General features: G+C 33.4%; 3 protein-coding genes and 6 non-coding genes across 9 annotated transcripts; 5 read left to right on the top strand and 4 right to left on the bottom strand.

The window, feature by feature from the left end:
- Positions 1-2,391: 2,391 nt before the first annotated feature.
- F02C12.10 lies at positions 2,392-2,522 on the bottom strand. Its single transcript, NR_072398.1, has one exon. It is a non-coding gene; the product is annotated as an Unclassified non-coding RNA F02C12.10 (non-coding RNA).
- Positions 2,392-2,522, top strand: F02C12.9. The gene has a single exon (NR_072399.1). It is a non-coding gene; the product is annotated as an Unclassified non-coding RNA F02C12.9 (non-coding RNA).
- Positions 2,523-3,698: 1,176 nt separating this feature from the next.
- On the bottom strand, positions 3,699-3,845 carry C49F8.7. Its single transcript, NR_072397.1, has one exon. It is a non-coding gene; the product is annotated as an Unclassified non-coding RNA C49F8.7 (non-coding RNA).
- A 113-nt stretch (positions 3,846-3,958) lies between these two features.
- On the top strand, positions 3,959-5,449 carry dbd-19 (DB domain-containing protein). The gene is made up of 3 exons (NM_077825.7): positions 3,959-4,053; positions 4,121-4,270; positions 4,992-5,449. Exons 1-3 carry the CDS (start codon positions 3,964-3,966, stop codon positions 5,280-5,282), a joined length of 531 nt encoding a protein of 176 aa, NP_510226.1. The 5' UTR covers positions 3,959-3,963; the 3' UTR covers positions 5,283-5,449.
- Positions 5,450-13,618: 8,169 nt separating this feature from the next.
- On the bottom strand, positions 13,619-13,733 carry C49F8.6. Its single transcript, NR_072396.1, has one exon. It is a non-coding gene; the product is annotated as an Unclassified non-coding RNA C49F8.6 (non-coding RNA).
- Positions 13,734-13,764: 31 nt separating this feature from the next.
- C49F8.13 lies at positions 13,765-13,888 on the top strand. Its single transcript, NR_072395.1, has one exon. It is a non-coding gene; the product is annotated as an Unclassified non-coding RNA C49F8.13 (non-coding RNA).
- C49F8.12 lies at positions 13,858-14,003 on the bottom strand. Its single transcript, NR_072394.1, has one exon. It is a non-coding gene; the product is annotated as an Unclassified non-coding RNA C49F8.12 (non-coding RNA).
- A 510-nt stretch (positions 14,004-14,513) lies between these two features.
- Positions 14,514-19,964, top strand: gem-1 (MFS domain-containing protein). Its single transcript, NM_001392871.1, has 10 exons — positions 14,514-14,590; positions 14,706-14,810; positions 14,990-15,217; positions 15,270-15,489; positions 16,240-16,373; positions 16,422-16,853; positions 17,269-17,828; positions 17,916-18,349; positions 18,400-18,556; positions 19,410-19,964. The coding sequence occupies exons 2-10, from the start codon at positions 14,733-14,735 to the stop codon at positions 19,480-19,482; spliced, it is 2,316 nt and encodes a 771-aa protein (NP_001379120.1). The 5' UTR covers positions 14,514-14,590; positions 14,706-14,732; the 3' UTR covers positions 19,483-19,964.
- C49F8.14 (uncharacterized protein) lies at positions 14,557-14,595 on the top strand (the record flags this gene model as incomplete). The annotated part of the gene is made up of 1 exon (NM_001361822.1): positions 14,557-14,595. The coding sequence occupies one exon, from the start codon at positions 14,557-14,559 to the stop codon at positions 14,593-14,595; it is 39 nt and encodes a 12-aa protein (NP_001348800.1).
- Positions 19,965-21,080: the final 1,116 nt, after the last annotated feature.

Genomic DNA, 21,080 nt, shown 5'->3' with positions numbered 1-21,080 from the left:
AGAAGTTATGAATCATTTCGATGAAGACAGACATTGACAACATTTTGGAGTACTGCTACTTCTGAAACACATTTATTTATACGTTTACTTTATTTAAACAGGAAAACTTGTGAATTGTTGGTTGATTATTTTGAATCCTGGTTTCAATTTTGGAATAAAAATGAAAAAAAGTTGAAACTGTATTTTTTCAGGCTATCGAAAGCTAAGTATATTTTTTTCCTCTGGGATCTTTCAAAAATGCATTACTGTAACATACACAGCGTGCAAAATAACCGTAAGGAGTAGTGTTGAGTGCACGTTTCGTGAACATTCGAAAATTTCGGAAAACTGGCAAATTGTTGCATTGTCGAAAAAAAACCTGTTATAATAATAATGTTTTTTTCATGCTCGGAAACGTGGAACTATTTCACGAGCCTCTCAAAAAACTATTATACAATATTAACTTCTGACGAAATAGCACATATAATCAAATTATTGAAAACTCAGATAGTTGTGTAAAGAAAATTTTAACAAGCTCGCAAAACATCACATATTGTTATGGCCGACTGTGTACATTTTTACTTTGTTTCAAAACCCTTGAGTATATTAATAAAAACCAATGGTCAAATAGAACTATGGCTGACAAATTCAAGTTTTTTTGGTGGAAGCACAAGCAGTAATAGTGTTTCTTCTAACTTTAACACCACACATCTAGAAACTTTATCATTTCAACCTTATAAATTTACATTTGTTGGCTTAACCTAAATCAGGTAGGTTGTGACAACCTGATGCTAGGTACTTGAGGAACAAAAATCTAATTAATTAAGCATACGATTCAAAAATTTGAATACACACAGGCATGGGACCGGTTCACTGATCTGTATCTTCAATTCAATTCTCAACCCCTCTTTCATTTTCTCCCCACAAGTCAGTCAATTGGAAATCCAGCTTTCCCCACTTTCCGAAATTTTTATATACATATACATATATTCTTATCTCACTGTCTCTTTTTCACTCCTAATGTTGTTTTTATACACGTCCTCTTGTATCTTTCTTCTTTTGTTTTATTCCAATTTCAAAAATGTCGTTGACTTTTTTTGTCCTCTACTCTTCTTATCTTTATTGTTGTACGATTTCTGCCCTAATTGACCTCTATTCGCTGGAACGGAACACTCATTGAAGCCGACGGGTGTGTTGATTAATTGGAGCTGACTTCTGGCTTAAGATGACAGTGAAAACAAATTCGACGAAACAATTTAGTGGGTGGGACGTGATTAAAAAAAGTCGAACAATTTTCTCTTGCAGCTTTTGTCTGTTTTGGTGAAGTGTGACTATTAAATGAATAACGACTGTTGTTGTGTTTTGCTTTATTGTCCTATTTTGAAGGATTGGCAATCTGAAAACATTTACTTCTAAATGTTAACTGATTCACCTTTGTATAAGCTTTTATTTGAAAATTTAATTTTTTAAAGGGCTGCTTGTGATTCCAAAAACAACTAACTTAGGTACAGTCTGAAATTTTTACAACCTGTCTTTTTTGCATATCCGAGTTTTTAAAAAAGTTTTTAAAATCATCATCCTAAGAATAAAATTTATAGGTCAGTAAATTTCAGAGCTACTTCTTACCATTTGCCAAAATTTCAAACACTTAAAAAATTTGAGGAATTTTTGAAGAGTCTCATTAAGAAATTTGACCGTTTAATTGTTGTTGAAGTTCAAACATATTTTTATCTGAAAAATTAAATCCCCTTTTCATAGTCTATAGGCAATTCTCAATTTATATTTTTTTCAATTCAGTCATAATATTTCAATGTTTACGTTGTTAGTTTCTAAAATTATTCGGACTTTATTAAAATTGCATGTTTAAAAAACTTGTCTCATTGTTCACAAAAAAGTTTTACTAAATACTATTTCATGTTTCTGTTAGTTCCCATAAAATTAGTCCGACTGATATTTTCCTGTTGAGAATATTTCAATTTCTGTTTCTCCACGAAAAACCTATATTAAATGTTTCTACAAATTCTTCTCAAAACGATATTTTATTAATTTAATTGGTTTTTGTTTTGAAACTGAATTGAATTGTAATGTGCCAAATGGATATCTCAAACTTGAAATAAAAGAATCTATTGTAAAAAATAAATACGCTTTTTCGAATGTTCAATGCTTATCCATTCACCGTTACTCTGAGATCAAATTCAACAATTTTGGTAACACTATCATTGTTCTAAAAAATTGAAAATTACGTTTTTCAATTTTTTCGAACAAAAGACAGAGAGAAACAGTGACGAACGAAAAAAAAACGTATGTCAAATTGAATGCGGAAAAGATATACGATCTTCTAATGTGCCATTGGACAACGCAACGAAGACGCAACGCTTCCTCCTTCCTTCGCCCGTTTTTTTCCTCACCGTCATCACCACCGTCTCATCTTGTTTCGACCGCCAAAACTTGTCCTTTGCCAAGTTTCGTTTCACTAGGCTGCAAGCGACGGCGCGCCTATTACCGGATATATTTCACGTCGGCCATCCTATCAAGGACACCTTTAAGAGGGGAGGTCTTCGCGGCAGCATTTTTGAAAACATTGATCCTTATCACATTTTTTTTCTGTTAGGTACTCTCTGGTGTTGCGACACTTTTTAAAGCGGTATTCGCCCGTATAGCAGGAACGTTATATTTTCATTTTAGATTTATGGATAGAGACCATTAGGAGTGTTTTCTTACCCACTATTGAGTTCTTGCCTGTGGAATTTTGTTGCTTCGATTTTTGATTGTGTGGAATACTTCTTAATTTTAATTACTTCTCAATCTTAAGCTTGGCAATGTTCTTTCAGTACTTTATTTAAAAAAAGAAAAATAAGCAAAAAATTTATTTTTCTGAAAAACGGCGCACGGGTTTGCAAATAGTGCTCACAATTAGAAAAATTATAGTATTTACGATCATTCTGACGCCAGTTGTTCCGTTGCATTTAATATTATTTTTTATGTTCGAAAAAATATAAAATTTTTCAGAAAATTTGAAGTAATAATTAAGCCAGAGATCACGGAAATTAAAATTTTTTGAATTTTTCAAACTATTTATGATATATTTTGGCTTTTGATGATTTCTGGGCAAATATAAATTTCAACAAGATAATAAAGTATCATACAAAAAGCATTTTATACTCCTCATTTTTAAAAATAACAATTTAAGAAGTCTTGTATTTTGGTTGTTCAAGTTCGAAGATTTTTAATAAGGAATCTGTACACATAGGATTTTAAAAAAGATTAAAGGACGATCCGTTTTTCAAGTGCTATGCACCGCGGATCCGGGAGTCAGGTACACTGCCTGGTGGTGATCCTACTGGGATATAATTTAAGACACGTCCTAGTCGGGGACTGTGGCCGATAATCCAGTCGTGGATAGCTCCACTTCCCAATAGAGGCTGGTTGAACCTAGGGGTGAGGCCAAACTTGAACTCGTGACCTCCAGATTGCTAGCGGCCACCACTACCGACTGAGCTATCCTGACATTTTGTGGAAATCCCCTGTTTCCAGATCTCTTTTCCTATTTTTGCGCAACCCGATTTTTATGTGATCTCAATCAGACAAAGTAAAAATTATATCTAATAAGAATACTTTTGCTAATTAGAAATGCAAACAAAAACCTGCCAAAGCTGCTTAAGAACGGGGTTCCAAGGAGGCTAATTTCCAATTTCGCTTTTACCTCGCTTCATCATTCTCGCTTTGTTTTTCGAAAACTTTCACTCATCATTTCACTATTACTTTACTTCTCTGATATATACCAGTTTGTGTCGTCTCTTTTTCAATTCCAATTTCTCCTTTCAATACTATCTCAATTCCTTTCTTTTCCATTTCTCATATTGTATTACTACTAGATCACACTGGCCTTTTTTTGCAGTTCGCCACATGTAACGTCCCATTGTTGATCACTAATTTTCACTTGTCCCGTTATTCCCGTATTGAATTCGTAAGATTTCAGAAAAAATGATGAGGCTGACGTCCTGTTTGTTATTGGCTGCCTTTGCCACATACGGTTTCGCACAAGAAAATGGAATCGACTTTGATAATCCGGGAGTCAGTATATTTTCCGATTCATTTATTTCCGTTTTGTTGGGCTTTTTGACAAACTGGATAATTTCAGAACTGCGGTACAGAAGCCAGCAATTGGAAGCCATGCATTGAACGAAAGGTAGCAGATCAAGTTTTCGGTAGCTGCTGCTCCAGATTTGTGCCACCAGAGTGTCGCAGTCTTTGCATCTATGAGACAAATGCTATTGAAGCTAGAGTTGTGGTAAGGTTGACAGGGTTTATGAAGGAATTTACAAAAAATTTTTAAAAAAAGAAAAGAAAATATGGTTCATGAAACGCGAGAAAGTTAGATAGTTTTTTATTATAGTTTAGACAATTTTGAAATTAAATTTATCCGTAAAACTTAAATTCTGAGAGAATGTCATTTGTATTCAGATACATTGGTGATACATCTATAAAATTGTCTACTTGTTCAAATTTTAAAAAAATACACAAAAAAAATGTTTTGGGCCTATTTTGGGGTGCAAAAAAAAAACTCGAAAAACTCAAATAAGAAAAATTTGAAAAAAATATGAGTGCTGTCAATTGAAAACATTGCCCTAAATATTTTTGATACTGAACAATTCTTTCAAGATCTTGTTTGAAGCCCTGGAAAGTTAATAGCTTACCAAGTTTATCAGGACTACTATTTCATTTTCCATGTTTTAGAAATTATAAAGATTTTGTGTTAATTGGCGGAAACCCATCATTAGAATTCAAAACAGTAATGACTACAGCATTTTCTAAAAACTGTATTCAAACTTTTTCAAAAATTCAAAATTTTGAACTCACAATATTGAAACTGCGTGGCGTGTATGCACAGTTTCCAAAAAAAAAAAACAGGATTCATTTTTGAATTATGATGATTCGAGACACTATATCTGAAGGGCTTATATCATGTAGAAAAATACTCTCTATGTTAAAACTTCAAATTCAAAATTTAGCTGATGCACGCCATCCAACCATCCCGTTGCCGTCTCTACAAATACTTGCCAGCAATTGTACATTGTGCGGCTCAAACCCACGACAACAGCGAATGCTGCAGATCCAACGGAGTCGCCGAGCTCGGGGAGCAATGTGTTCAGATGTGCCAGCCACAAAGTAATCCAAGACGATTCTGGGGAGTGAAGTCTCTCCGTAAGGATATGGTTGTGTGTCTCGCACGATGGGATCAAATCATGCAGTGTCATCAGTCTGGACTCAGAGCACGAAAGGTGCCACGTGTCAATGCCTAATTTAGAACATTTGCCGAAATCTCAATCTCAATGCATTTATAATTATTATTAACACCTGTTACTCATTTCTCCGTTATTTTCATTTTCTCTTCCTCTTTTCTTATACTATTCTCTAATCAAGCTCATTCACTTTCTCCGTCTCGATCATATCATAAACTTATTTTCTCAAACGATGTTGTTTTCATCCAGATTTTCTTTGAATTTCAGATAATGATTTCAGATGTTTTGAGAAGCAAGGATTTTTTTAGTCTTATTTTTTTAGCTAACGGGCTGAGTTGGGTCATTGTATTTTTCACATATATTAACAAATGTGGGTGCATACGTTTTTATAAAGTAATTTCAAACACAACAACCTGAACATTTCATTTTTAAGAAGAATTTCCTTTTAAGTTAAATTGCTTATCGTTTCCTCAATTACTTGCTCTAAACGTTTCGACCGAAAAGTGACACTTTTATTCCAAAAAAAATTACAGAAATATAAGAAATTCCTGAATATATCAGACTTTCTGTTTTTTGCGTTCATGCAAAAACATAAGCTAAACCGCACAACCGACAAGAAAATTTTATCGTTCAAATTTTCCCACAACACACCTCCGCAATACTGTTATGTAAATGCATAAAATATTAAAAAAAACCCCCAGCCGGGACGACACCAAAACTCTCAACAATTCGCGAGTTATCTTCCCTGTTTTCTAAAAAGAAGTCTTTCGGAAATGCGTCGTTTTTTAAGAAAGGTTAGTTTTTCATAAATTGGTTTTAATGAGCACAGGCTCGTACATTTTGACTTTTTTTGGACACTTTTTTTTGGACACGAAGAAACTCCAAAATCAATCCGCAATCTTATTGAGTACACGGTCATAAAAATGTATAAAATCATGCTAACATTGTTTTTAAATATCAAGTTCAGGCTCACTAGTTGGACGTAATAGTGTACATAGTGATTTATTTGATTTTAAAATTTTAAATTTGAATTGATTCAAATCATAATTTATTATAAATCTGGAAAGCTGAAATGGAGAATCCGAGTTTAAGTTTCATTTTTTAATATCTCTATATATGTCTCTCTATATTTTTTATTTTCAGTAGTGAGGCTAGTTATTCATCAAACGTATTAAAAACACATAGCGGTCAGCTTGAAAATATTAAACTATGTGTTATGTTTAAAATAACTTTTTTAGCCTCGTTTTCAGATAATTGATATGTTCTCTTATACTCTTACTTCTACTTATACTTCTTATACTAAGGGTGTGTCAAAGCAAAAATTTTAATCAACGAAAGGTTTCTACTAAGCGTTTGAAAATAATATTCAAATGATGTTTTCAATCGACGTTTGAATCGTACTGTTAAAATGTTTCTAACACAGTTTTCACGAAATGCAGAAGCAACAATCATCTTATACAACAGCCATAAATTTACGGCCATAAAACCGAGGTCCGTTCCGATGTGCTCTTTTTTGTCTCTGTTGTTTATTTCAATTTCCGTCAGCCTTGGACTAAGGTATTGCTAGAAATATTCCATTTCCATCATCCGTACCCTTTTCTATATTATATATTTTTGCAAATCCATCATTTTTCCATTTATTCATTTCTTTCGATTTGAAGACTCAAAAGTCTTGGAAATTTGAAAAAAAATGAAATTCTCTCACCACACCATTTCCGGAGAAACACGGTAAGTTATAGTAATCTTTTTTTTTTCTTTTTTTTTTTTCTTTTTTTTTTGTTTTTTCAAGTGCTATGCTATTTTTTATTTTTTCTGGACCCTTTTTTTTCCTTTTTTTGGACGAAAAAATTTGCAAAAAAATTTTCCCGTGGTGGAGAGTTGAATAGCTTTAATATCATTTTTTTTCTAACTGAATTGTCAAATTATATTACACACAACAAAACATTATTATCCAAGAGTTAAAAATATATACTAATAGCAATGACAAAATCTATTTGCTGAACTGTACGGATCCCGTCCCGCCGACTCTCCAGCTTTAGCGAAGACAGTTATGCTAGAAAAACTGGGAAAAAAGTATATTCTGATAAAAGTTGAGTTACTAAGATTATGTATTTTCTGTAAATAACTCGAAATCATCAGAAATACACGTAATAAAAATTATACTATGCATCAAAGACATAATAAAAAAATAACTAACTTCCGGTTTCTGCCACTTGTAAAAGATTGCAAAACAAAAAGATATCAGCTAAGTTGGCTTTTTTCTTTAACATTTTGAATACATAGTTCAAAAAAATTTTTTGAAAATTTTTTAAAAGTTGCTTCACACATATTCATTTTTGATACTTTTGCCCATCCAAAAACAATTGTATTCCGTGACTTCTTCATTAAACTTTGTCCGATGTTCACAACATCAAGAAATTTGTCATTGTCACTTTCTTCCCATAAAAAATTGGGCATAAGAGAAGTTATGAGATTTATGAATGGGTTGCAAGTTCGAGGTCAACATCATGTCGTTCATTGATTACACTGATTACTGGTTATGATATGTTTTCCTTTCGCCCGAACAAGAGAAACAATTCGAATTTCTAAAACACTTTTTCATCTCTTTCTAGTTTCTGTCAGAAGCCTACAACCTCTTTCTCTCGTTCTTATAATAAGAGTGCTCAAAAAGCAGAAAACTTGGATTTGCTATTTCTTTTTCTCGCAGTTTTCCCATTTGCAGTTTGCCTTTTTGTTTTCGTGTATGTGTTCTTTTTTCTTTTGGCCCACTCGTCTTTCTGCGTGACATTTGACTTTTTACCCTTCCCAAGGGTTCACAGCAGCTGCTTCAAAAAGATAACACACAAGTCATGTGATTTTAGATATCAATGATTTTTACACACCGATCTTTCAAAATTGCGACTAAGTTGAGGTCAAAATTTTGAGGAATGAGGAAATGATTAAAAAAAAAATTATTTTCTAATTAAACATTTTAATATGTATTAAAAATGAATCGGAAATTAAAATTATTTTTTCTATTATTTAAAAAGAAAACAATGAAAAAACCAATATATGGGCAGCGATTTTCGATTTTCAAAATGTGATGTGCCAGGTGTATTTCACGTACAATAATAATTGACTAAATTTCAGCAGAAAAATTTATCTTGCTTGTTTTTTCCTTTACACATTAAAATGTTCAATTTTATTTTTTGTCTATATTTCAAATTTTGAAACAAGCAATTCAGATCTTATTTTTTGTTAATTTTGTTTGTAACATTCATATTTGAAAATTATGAAATTCAGATTGATGTTTTTAAAACAATTTCAGAGTGTGAAAAAATCGTAGCATATCCATCCCATTTCTAGGAAAACAAAAAAATAAACTTTTTAAATTTTTCTGAAACGGTTCAAACACATAAAATTTTCTTTTCATTTTTAAAATTAAGATGTTGAAAGGTTCCCGGTACATTTTTTTCTGTTGATATATGTATTGATTGAATGTTTAATAATGTTGTTTCTTTTAATACAACCATATTTCCCTCAAGTTCCCTAAGCTCTTAAATTGTTATACATCTATTTAATTGTTGGTTCGACCGTTATTTTTGAAAAATTATAATTTCATAGTTCAAAATTTTACAAAAAAGCTCTTCTATGTTTCATGTGCCGTTTTATGAAGTTTGGGGTTTTTAAAATTCTTGTGAAATCAATTGAAAATGGAATCAATTGAAATGTGCATACTGTGTTTTTTTGGCGTCTCCTGGAGAGTGTAAAACAACTCAAACTGAGCTAAATACTATTCGCTTAATAATTCCTTTTTGAACAAAAAAAAAAAGATTGTCAGTCTGTTGAAAAGTAAATTTTGTACATCATATTGAGTATTCTCTCGAAATTTACTAAAGTTAGCATTCCAAAAAAAAAAACTAAAGTACTAAATTTAAAAATAGAAATTCGGTAAAATTAAATAATTGTTCTGCTAACTCCCCATCTACAAGTATCTGCTCTGCAAAACCGAACGCACAAAATTTATATTGCTGCTCATCATTCGAGCTCTGCGTCTCCTCGTCTCTTTTTTCACTTTCGTGCCCCCCTCCGAGCTTTTCCAATACGAAATGGCACACGCCAAAAGGTTTTCCACTCGCTTTTCTCGGACAAATAACATATGGAAATGTCAATTTCGTTGACATTTCTTGTACTTAAAATTGATTTTCATTTACTTTCAGTCATTTTTTAAAATTTGTTCCTGTTTTCTAATAGAGTTTTTTGTGCTATATTTTATTCTCAATCGGAAAATCTGATTTTTTGTTTATTGCGATCAGAGGAAATGTGAAACACAAAAAAAAACTTATAAATTCTCAAGTATCCGTTCAAAAATAACCAAACGTTCGCTGCCAAAACCCCAGAAGCTTCATGGAATTGCTCTCGTACAGCTCACGCTCATATTTGCACTCGAGCCTACACCGAGATAATCGTTTTGCCATGGAGACGCAGCATGTGCGGGCAGTCTGCATCAGAGAGTCAAACCTTTCTTCTTTTTTTTTTGAGCAAAGAGTTTTTATAAATACTTATTTGATTCATTTTTATTTTTTAATTCGAGAACTTTTAGTAGTCGGAATTTTTTTTAAACTATTCAAATAATGCCGAATTTATGGTTGCCTAGCAACCACTCGATGTTCTCTTGAAACAAATAAAAACTATTTTTTAAAAATTGAATGTTTATTCCGTTTAATTTAAGGACATGCATATTTCAAAATATTGCACAACATTCACACATGCACAATGTCTGTGACATCATTTTTTTCTCATTATTCATCAACTTATTAAAATACTATGCATCAACTTTTCAAATTGCTTCGAGGAAATAGTTAGTATAACCCTGCCTGAAAAACTGTAACTGACAAACTCTGACCTGATTAGTTCTCAAAAAATCTCAAAAGCAAATATATATTATAGGCTTTTATTGAGAAAACGTTCATGTCTATTATTAACTTCATTTAATTGTAAACTCTTCACTTCATTTCACTAATGTGAGCATACTTACAGATAAGAATATTATATAATGTTATACCTAAACGTGAAAATACTGTTTCTAAAATCTCAAGCAAAAAATTTTCCAATGTTCTGTTCCGTTCGGTGCCATTGTTCTCCTATTCCTACCGATCAATGTAAAATGTGACTTCTAAGAAAGCACAATGTGAAAGGAGGGGAGATTACATAACTCACGTAACCGTCTGCGTCTTCCATCCTTTTTTGTTCTTTTCGATCTTTTGGTGCTACTCAGCTTCTGCAGGCAAGTTGTTGACCTTTTGATGTCTTGTCAGCAGAATGTAATTCTTACGATTGGAGGATAAAATAGTATCAGTAACTTTTCCATAACACTTTTTAGCAAAAATTATTTCTACCAAAGTAAGATTTTTCATTTGTTTTGCACAAAATATTATAAAATATAATAATAAAAATTTTTTGGGTGGATGCGTTTTTTAAGTTAGAGCTTAAAATGGTATACATGAATGGATTAAAAAATAATCCTCACCTTTTTGTTAAGTTTTGACAATTATGGGTTATATTATGAGTATCTACTTTTTCACGAGAAAACAAGGAACAAAGCCGCAGAAAATCGCGTAAAATGAAAAAGACTTTTCTGCGGCAATTTTTAATGCGTATGTGCATGAATCATAGACACGGATTGGTGAATTCTAGAAATGTTTCGTCTAACAATCTTCGTCTATCGAACATCTCATATTTCTCCACAGTCTCACTTAGCCATCTGTCCATCAGTATTCCGAGCTGAATATGAGTGAGCTGTCAGATTTGACTGGGGTGAGTTTTTGAGATTTTTTTGTAAATTTTAGTTTCAAGTAAATTGTATGTAGGCACTTATTTTTCATCATGACTTCGATCATCAGTATATTTTTTCTGAAACGCCTAGGCAGGTCAACATCGGATACGCCTTAATTGTAAAAGTAGACAAGTAGACATGATAATTTTCCCCACTTCAACAAATAAAAAACTCGAGCGAGCTCATTCTTACCCGAGTCCGAGGTTTCGTGAGGTTTCTAAATTTTTGAATGCTTTGCGATTTTTCGATATTCAGCCGTTCTTTTCGCAAGATGACTCCACAAGTTTTTTGAACCGCTTTTTCGAAAATTTGGAACGAAAAACCTTTAAGAAGGCTCGAGTTAGCATTTTACGTGTTAAATTCATACGACACGTACTGACCGCAAATTCGGCTGATCTTCTGGAAATGACAGCTTATACTTTAATAGTTTTTAACATTACTGAGACCTAATTTTGATCCAGTTAGTTTTCATGAAAAATATTCTTTCCATAAAGAAATCACTCGTAGTTTTTAGACCAAAATTAACTGATACTGAAACTTACTGCCCTACAAGTTTTCAAAATAATGTTTTGTGACATCTGTACGCTCACATGAGCTAGCTGGTAGAGAATTTCTTACAATTTCCTAATTTTACCGCAGAAATTTATAGAATGTCTGATTTTTCATAGTTGAACGCATATGGTATTATTAGTAATAACACCTGTCGTTTGAATGGAAGCTACTGCAAAACAGAAACACAGAATTTTTTGTCACATCCCTGAAACTCTATTACGAAACGAAGACCCATCAATTTTTTTAATGCTTCCTATGGTAAGTCTGAACTAACACTCATTTCAAAAAGCCAAAAAATATTGATAAAAGTAGTTGACTATGTGGAAAAATTTATCAACAACATGTTAAGATGATTCTCGAAACGCACCTAATATCAAACTGAGTGCAACTTTTTGAATAATTTAGTATTTTTTGGGAAATTGCAATGAAATATCAAATATTCACCTTATGACCCGGGGTGAAATCTTATTTTTTCTCAATGTTGCGTCATTTCTGAAAGTTTGCTCCCATGATCAAAGAAGATATAAAATGTCTGATACATGTCCTCGCATCATACCGGGTTTACTAAATAAACTCGGAGGTATTTTTGTTTCATTGAACATTTGATTTCATGCTTTAAGAATGCATTTTTGCAAATCTCATTTTCCTAGAAATCATTTTTTTATTCTTCAGGCTCCAAAAATGACTAGAAACTTGAGATTAAACATTCAAAAGTCAAATATTCAGGCATTGGAAATGAATAGAAACAGGGCATTCAATTTTGTTTTCAAATTTTAAGTTTCAATTTTAAAAATATCACCTTTCACTTCTAAGATAATTAAAATTTGATAACCCCCAAAGTTTTGGAAACAATAATAAAACTGTCTGATAAATTTTCCAACTTTTAATTTGAACTCAAAAAAGACAACATTTTGAATTTGTTCGCCTGAATAAAAAAGTAAAAAAATGGTCACACTTCCCCGTAATCCTTAGAAACCATTGAACTTTTAAAAGTAAACCGACCAAAAATCGGGATAATACCAGTTACAAATCTAGTCTCACCCAATATGCAGTTCATGTTTCTGAAAGTAGTTTTTTGAGTATTCAAGCAGAAACCACCTAGAACAACATTTTCTAATTCCGACGCTATGTTTTCATCAACGTCACTTCCTCACCTTTCTCAGGTCACATGAGTAGTTTCGAATTACTAGGTTTTGCATCTGAGTGTTTTTTTTTCTGTTGGTGTGCACAATTCGTTTTGAAGAGAATATGGAATTTTCGAAAAATGACGAATTCCTATAATAGAATACATATGTATTAAAGCAAAAAGGTAAATATATACGTTTTTTTCAAAATTTAGTGGAAGTCGTTTTTCGCAACATTTGAAAATGTGGTCATATAAACCCGTTCTTCCAAAGTTTCAGAAAATTATCAACACAAAAGCTTTGGCATACAATTACTTCTTATCCAATATAAGATGAATCTAGAAAACTCTAAAATATGATCCTTGGAAGAAAGTTTCCAGAAAACTATTCAACTGATTTTTTTGCAATACTGTCCCGACCTTTACTATTGATGCCTATCCCATCAAAAATCGTATTTTTTCCTAACTCCAGTAAGAAAATAAAAAAACATCATATTTATGATTCCCCCAACAGACAAAATAATATCTAATACTAATCTCTTTGGAAAAACCAGGCCCTTTGATGCACACGGCTTCTTCATTTCATCTCCTCCTCCCACTCGTCCGCCCCATTCAAATTACTTTCCGTAATGCTCACATTCAAGAAAAACTGGGGAGAGTGAAGAGAGGCGGAAATTTGTGTTTATGTCTCAATTGCATCCGTTTTGAGGTGTGCACTTGCTCCCACCACATCTTTTTTTTCTATTTCATTTCCTTCCGGACCCCTCGTTACCTCTCCACTTTCTTTTTTGTTCTCCTCCAAATAGCTCAGAGTTGATTGGTAGTCACTCACTGCCAATTGTAACAAAAAACGTTTCAACTAACGTGAGGCTTTGTTTCTATAAAAAAGTAAATTTACCCACGCTTTTCAAAGTTGACATTTACTTTTGTAAACCTGAACTTTCCTCTTTTGCTTTATCATATGTTTGTTCCACAGTGTGACGTGGTTTCATTTTTTTTTTCCTTCCTCTTTTCTCATCTTCCTTGCCTCCCGAGCAACCGAGCAAACCCTAGAATTAGAGAGAAAAGAACAAAACCCGAATGGCTCCGCGGGAAGAAAAAAGACATAGGGAGGAGAAGACACATGGTTCGTCCTTGCTGCTAGGCAGAGGGGAGGGGGCTGAAGCAAAGTGGGTGCCAAACTTGTTGTTTTCCGTGACTTTTGAAAAATTCACTCTTGACTTTTACTCATGTAAACTGCACCCGGAGGAGATATGCGATGGCAAAACTATAAGGTATTTAACGGTTTTGCACGCGATTTGAGAAATATAATCTGGGATATGTTCGGTGTTTCGTTGGTACTAGGTCATTATGTTAATCAAAATAATATACTCTCTGGGTACATGAAGTTGTATATTTATTTGCTTGGTAGATGTAGAATGAGCGCCAAGAGCAATGTACAAAAATTTAAAATTGTTTTTTCATTCATTCATCCAGACAAAATATATTTATTGGTCGAGGTTTAAGTTTTTTACTGCTAGAAAAAACTAAAAAGAACAAGAGGATTTAAATTCTGTTATTTTCATTGAAACGGTTATTTCTTGACATCCTACAGTTTTATTTAATATAGGATTTCTGACAGTTTCATATATTGAGAGCTATCACTTGAGAGAACATTTGCTGAAAGCTACTAAAATTCCCACTTTTCTTTTTGTATTTTTTGTCCTTTCCACTTGATCTTCGACTTTGAACGCAATTCATTATATTTGTCGTAATTCTGTTTTGCTTGTCTGGTCAATTTCAAACCAGTTAAAACTTACAGAAGTATCAAGTTATCATCACGCTACACGCCACCTCCCGTTCATATGGTTGATCCATACTGGATGGCAAACTTCAACTGTTAGTTCGATAATAAAAAGGCCAGACTGAATATATAACAGTTTCATTGAAAATTAGGAAGAGACTTGAATAATTGTGACTACCTGAGCAAAGGAAAAATAAAACGAATTTTCAGCGCCTCGAAACGCCGTCAGAGTCCGAAATGACGGCAAGACGTCGTCCAAGCATGCGAACCCGAATGAAGGCGGAGGACGTCAGCTGCTGGGTCGAGCACAATCAGGTAATCTTAATAAGCACATGAAAATATGCATAAAGTCGTGGTGAACAAGTAACAATTGTTTAAAAAAAACCAATCACATATTTCTTTTTTTGCAAATCAGTTTGGGGCTAATCACCGTCGATAAAATAAGTAAAAATAAAGTCTGACGAAAAAACATTAACACTGAATTAAATTTTCAGCAGCCGTTTTCCCCATCCGACGAACCTCGTGTTCGCTTTGAAGCTCCGGCCCCGGTATCGGCCCGCTCGGACGACTCTGATGCAGAGTCCGTCGAGTCATTGACCGAGCGGCCGGTCTACAAGGATGGCGGATATGGATGGCTGGTGGTGCTCGCCAGCTTCCTCATGCACGCGGTGTGCGACGGTGCCAGCTTCTGCTTTGGCATCGTCTTTGTCAAGATTCAGGAGGTATGTGAACAATTTTTGAGACGAAAATAGTTTAATTTGAATAACTTTTCAGCACTTCCAGTGTGGTCGGTTCGTGAGCATGATCACCGCCTCAATGTTCCTGTCGCTCCCCCTCATCATGTCTCCCGTTGCTGGAATCGTCTCGGATATCCTCGGCTGCCGAATGTCAATTATTATTGGAGCAAGCATCTGCACAGTTTCTTGCATAATTGCAATGTTCTGTTCCCATATATTTTTCTTCATGATTTCGTTTGGATTGGGATGCGGTGTTGGTGAGTTATAAAACAGTTTGTTGAACTTTGTAGATAACATTCATCGAGTCATCGAGACTGATCCTTGATTCAAGAGAATAAACATAGTTTCATTAACTGAAAAAACTAATGATAGTTTTTAGATGAACAATAAATTTTTGTAGTAATAGTTTAATTAAATGTGGCCTCTCTTGTGGGTTTTTTTTAAACAGGAGCTCTCAACCACATTAGTAAGAAAAGAAAAGAAAACTACCAAAAAATTCAATAACGTATAAGAAAATTTGACGGGAAACGCAAATCGGCGGTGCTGAGCCTATCTTTAAATTTTCCTTTCGCCTAGCTATTTTTGGACAATTTTTACACTTGCCCAAAGAGAGTCTGCGATTTGGCAATTCAAAATTTTTGAAAAAAAATTAATTTAAAAAAACACAAAAAAAATTGGAGACTTTCATTGGTGGGAAATTTAGCAAGCTAAACCGTTACCAATTTTTCAAAATCTTAATTCTAACTGTCTTACCGTAGATTTCAAAAAGTGTAAAAATTTTGCGGAAATAATGAGCGGTGAAGAACTGAACATGGCCTCCACCAGCTTTTCCACCGGTAAAAATTGAGGTTTTCGCCAAATTTGATATCTACTAAACTAGGTTAGGTATGCATATATAGGATTTCTTAGTTGGTTTAAAATTTCTAAGTTCTTTTTTTCCAACTAATCTCATAAAAGGTTATATACGAAAAAATCGAAATGTGAAAAATCCAACGTACCAATTTCAGGGATGAGCTTCATCTACAATGCCGCCATTGTCATCGTGACGTATTATTTTGAAAAACGAAGAGGCCTCGCCACGTCATTTGCAGTTTCTGGCACCGGTGTCGGAACTGTTATCTACCCGATTTTGCTGAACTTGGTGGGTTATTTTCCCTTTTTTTATAAACTCAATCTTATTTGTTTTCAGTCAATGATCTACCTGGCCAGTTTTGTGAGTGATATCCGGATTATCCTCATTTTCTTCGCCGTCATGTATTTTGTGATCGCCGTTATTGGATTCTTCATAAAGGACGTCGAATGGGAATCGGACAAAACCGATTTCAAATTGAGGAAGTTTCAAAAATATATCGCCAAGATGGACGATGAGAAAGAAAATAACACAAATCCGACAGATGCTTTCATGCGACACGCGATCTCTTTACCCAACCTAAACATCTTGAATAACCATTCGGGAAGTATTCAATCAATATGCGATGCCGCGAAAGCTGAGAGAAAGTCCGATAAACCAACTCGATCAAAGTCCGTTGCTCTGTTCGACAACAAACACCAAATGTCGTCAATTCCCGAGTACTCTATGTTGAATACCAATTTGGCAAACTTGGAACATCTTGATCTCGAGGTGGGACAATTCTACAAAATGTTTCTTATCTGGCTAAAAAAAAGTAAAATTGACTTAAAATTTACTTAATATGAAAACTTTTGAATTAAGAAAAGCAATGAAAACTCCGCTTTCACGAATTATCTCTGAAAGCCGTCGATCAAAAAAAAAGTTTTCAGTGTTATGTTTAACTTTGGAAAAAGTTTTAAAAAAATTTCCAAACATTTTTGTGACTTTTTTTCAATTTTCATTAGTTTTAGTATCATAGAATTAGGTTTTGATAATTTTCCCACTGCCCGCGTAATAATAATATTGTGTGGAAGGTGCTGAAATCACGGAAAAAAAACATTCCTTTTTTGAGTATGATAAACCAAAAAATAATCAACCAAAATTATAAAGCAAAAATTCTGAAAATACAATGTATTTGAAATTTCAGCTCGCCAACTCTCCATGTACTACAGTCCGAGCCCAACGCCGCAGAGTGATCAGTAAAGTTTCCATGAGTGTCGATCAGATTAATGAATTGGAAGACGAAGCATTCCACATTAACCTCTTCCAAAGTTCCACTGAATCCGAAAGCGATGACGAATCCAGCTCTGACGACTCCGAGATGAGCAACGATGGTGACAGCTCCAGTTCTGAACTTTCTGAAAAGAACCTGGACGAGCCAACCACCAAACTTATCAACAAAAATTTGGAAAACGTTGCATTCCGCGCCACGTCCTCTGTGCCGAATTCTGCTCGAATGAACCGAAACTCTGTTGCAGCTGGAACGTCCAATATGTTCGGAGGAAGAGTGATTGCCAGCAATGCAATTCAATCTCGTCACGCCACCAACTTGATTGCCATGGGAAAAATACCATCCGCACCAATGCTTGTCGCAAGGAAGAATAGGAAGAGTATGATTGGAAAGCCGATTCAAGGCTTCTACAAAAAATGGTTGGAAACAGAGAAGCCAATTTATCAAGAAGTCATTCATTGCAGAGCTTACATTTAGTAAGTGTTTCAATTATTTTGCTTTTTTGAGACTTTGAAACTCAAAAATTATTTTCACAAACGTAAAATTTTAATCTAAAATTTTAGTCTTGCACTTTCTGTGCTATGCTTGTACTTCATTCTGGATGTGCCATACGTCTGTTTTTATGAATATTCGATTGACACACTAAAAATGGAGGAATCCGAAGCCAACTACATTTACTATTCGATCGGTATCAGCAACTTCATCAGTGTCCTTCTCTTCGGAACACTTGCCGACTGGACAAGGAAGCACATTACCACGATCTACGCCAGTTCAATGGTTGGAGTTGGGATTACTATCATGTTCTCGACAAGAATCAACTCACTCGTTGAGCTAGTGATTGTGGGAGTATGCTTTGGAGTGACTATCACCAGTAATTATGTTCTGCAGTCAATTCTTGTTACAATATGTTTTGAGGATGTGAACCTCTTCCAAGTTGCATACTCCCTGATTGCTATGATTGAAGGAGTTGCATCTTTGATCGGACCCCCAATTTTTGGTAATAAATTAGATTTTGATGTGAAACAAGCAGTAAAAATATATTTTCAGCTCTTGTTCGTGAAGCAACGGGAGGCTACACCGTGGTGTTTTTCATTTCGGGTATTTTTGCTCTGGCCTCTGGGTTCTTTGGCTTCATGTTCAGCTACGAAATGAATAAGAGGAACACCGGCGACAAAGATTCAATTGAAAGTGGAAAACCGACGGAGTAAGTTTACTCGGACTGCCTCTGAACTAATGCAAATTTAAAAATAATTTATATTATAAAAATTACAATTTTCAATTATTTTTCACAAACTTGGAATTTTTGAAATTTTTCATTATTTTTAGTAAATTCGGCTGGATAAAAAAAAATTTTGTGCTCAAAGCGTTATACAAAAAATAAAATCCGAGAAAAGCCACCTAAAACTGTTTTGGTTTCGTTGGTACAAAATTTGGGAAATAATGGCTTAGTTTTTGCTAGCACCTCAAATTTAATCAGTTATTTTGTCGTTGAAATGACCGAATACCATAATTAATGAACTGTAGTGGGGTCGGAATATGCGACATTAATTGGGATTTCCTCAAAAGCTTATACTTCTCATAGTTTCGGCATTTTGCCAAAGCTTTGACCAGAAATTATGAAAAATCTAGGATTTTTTTGAATGTTTTTATGATATTCGGTCATTTTGGAATAACATAAGTGTATTTAGACAAAATACCCACTGGCGCTACTCCACCTTTAAATGTTCCAAGATTAACATTTTTAACGAATCACACTAACAAAATATACAAAAATTCGATAAAAACTACATTCCGGTTTCTGCGACAGGTTTTAGCAAAATTAGGTTTTAAAAAAATTTATCCTCGTTTCAAACTACCAGGGCTTACGCATTTTGAAAACTAAACAACGTTAATGCAAAAATTAAATTAAATATTCAATATTTCTATTTCACGAAAATCCGACCAAATAGAAAAATGCTAAAATTTTTAATGCTTTCCCTGTTTGTGCAGTTTTCATTTTGATATGGATTCAAAGTTATTAAGAATCCAGCTTGAACTGACAAATATCTATGTTTCAGGTTAACGAATGGCAATAATCGACAAACAAGTACCGGATCAGGAGCTGAACAAGAGACTCTTCTTGATGTGTGAAACGCATAGCCATCTCATGACTTACTCTTATCATTTTTCTAAATCTCATTCAATTCAATTATTAATATTTTATTTTTCAGTTTTTCTTTTTTTTTCCTTAAGTTTTTATAATTCTCTCTGAATATATATCATTTCTTTTCAATTTTTTTCAGCTTTTCTTTTTTCTTTGCTTTAACTAAAGTAGTTGTTAGCCAGGTTTGATTGCAGCTGATTGGTTTTTTCTAGTTATTGCTCCAATTATGATTAATCAATTTTGCTCGGGGTATATTGAAACCGTTGTACAATTTCATCTGAATTCAAGAAGAAAACCTTTACATGTTTTTTGTATTTACTCTGTGAACTTTTACATTCCCTCCTTTTTGTTTTTGTGTAACTTTTACATTTGAATAGTTTTAATCGTTTTTTTTCCTTTTATGACCCACAATTTTTCATTGTTTTTCTCCGGCTAAAAATGAAGTAAGCAAATAAACTATTCATGGATATTTTATCGGTTTTATGGATGTTTGAACTAAACGAGTCAAAAGTCATACAATTCAAATTAAGAATGTAAACTAAAAATACATGTTTTGTGAACAGTACAAACGGTCACCAGTGATTGAGCTCGTTAAGAAATTGTATTATGTATGTTTATTAGCCTTGCAGTAAAGTGTGATACGGTCTATTTTCACCAATTTTTAAATGGCCTTGAGGAAAATTTTCTACTTTTGACGAAATCTCGATTTGATGCTTTTAAAACGGAAAAGAATGGTCTATTATTCAGACTTTGATAAGAATAACAATAAAAAAGGATAGGATTAAAGGACGATCCGTTCTTCAAGTGCTGTGCACTGCGGAGTAAGGGAAATTGACTTATCTGAGCGTTCAAAAGAAAATAGTGAGAAACAAGTTACAGGATAATATTTTGCTTAAAATTTTCAAAAGTTTAATTGTTTGTAAGTACAGTGTGATACGGTCTATTTTCACCAAATTTTAAATGGCCTTCAGGAAAATTTTCTACCTTTGCTTTTTTCTATCCTGATTTAATGCTTTTAAAAGAGAAATTAATGACGTATTATTCTGGTTTTGATAAGAATAACAATAAAAGTAAAGGAAATTAAAAATTTATTTGAGCTTTCAAAAATAATAGTCAGAAATAGTGGTGAATAGTTACAGGAGAACATTTTTCCATAATTTTTAAGAATGAAAAAAAAACTCGGCGAGTTCATTTCCGGTTACAAGAGAGCAAAACGGTTTACGAAAACATATTGATTTTTGAAATGAATTATCAACAGATTAGTGAATTTTTGTATCGTTTTTGATTTTTTTTTTTTGCAATTTTATACAAAGGGGGTTAAGTTTAATTGTTTGTGCACTTTGTTGTGTTTAAATTATCTAATGTACAATAAATAAACTTCTGCTTCCTGGACCTTATAAGTGCATTTACATTTATTGTAGATCAATGTCCTCATACTGTGTTGGTGTTGGTGATTTCGTAGTTTGGTCATAATTGGAAACTTTACTAGGAAAATATCAAAAATTATTAGCTTTTTCATATTTTTTCCACAGCAAAGTTTCTTTCAATTGGTTTTCTAGTATTCACGTTTTGCTTGTTTCAAATT

Source organism: Caenorhabditis elegans, chromosome X, assembly GCF_000002985.6.
Source record: "Caenorhabditis elegans chromosome X".
Taxonomy (NCBI): domain Eukaryota; kingdom Metazoa; phylum Nematoda; class Chromadorea; order Rhabditida; family Rhabditidae; genus Caenorhabditis; species Caenorhabditis elegans.
Note: the sequence above shows the minus strand (reverse complement) of the source record. Positions and strands in the feature narration are given on the sequence as shown.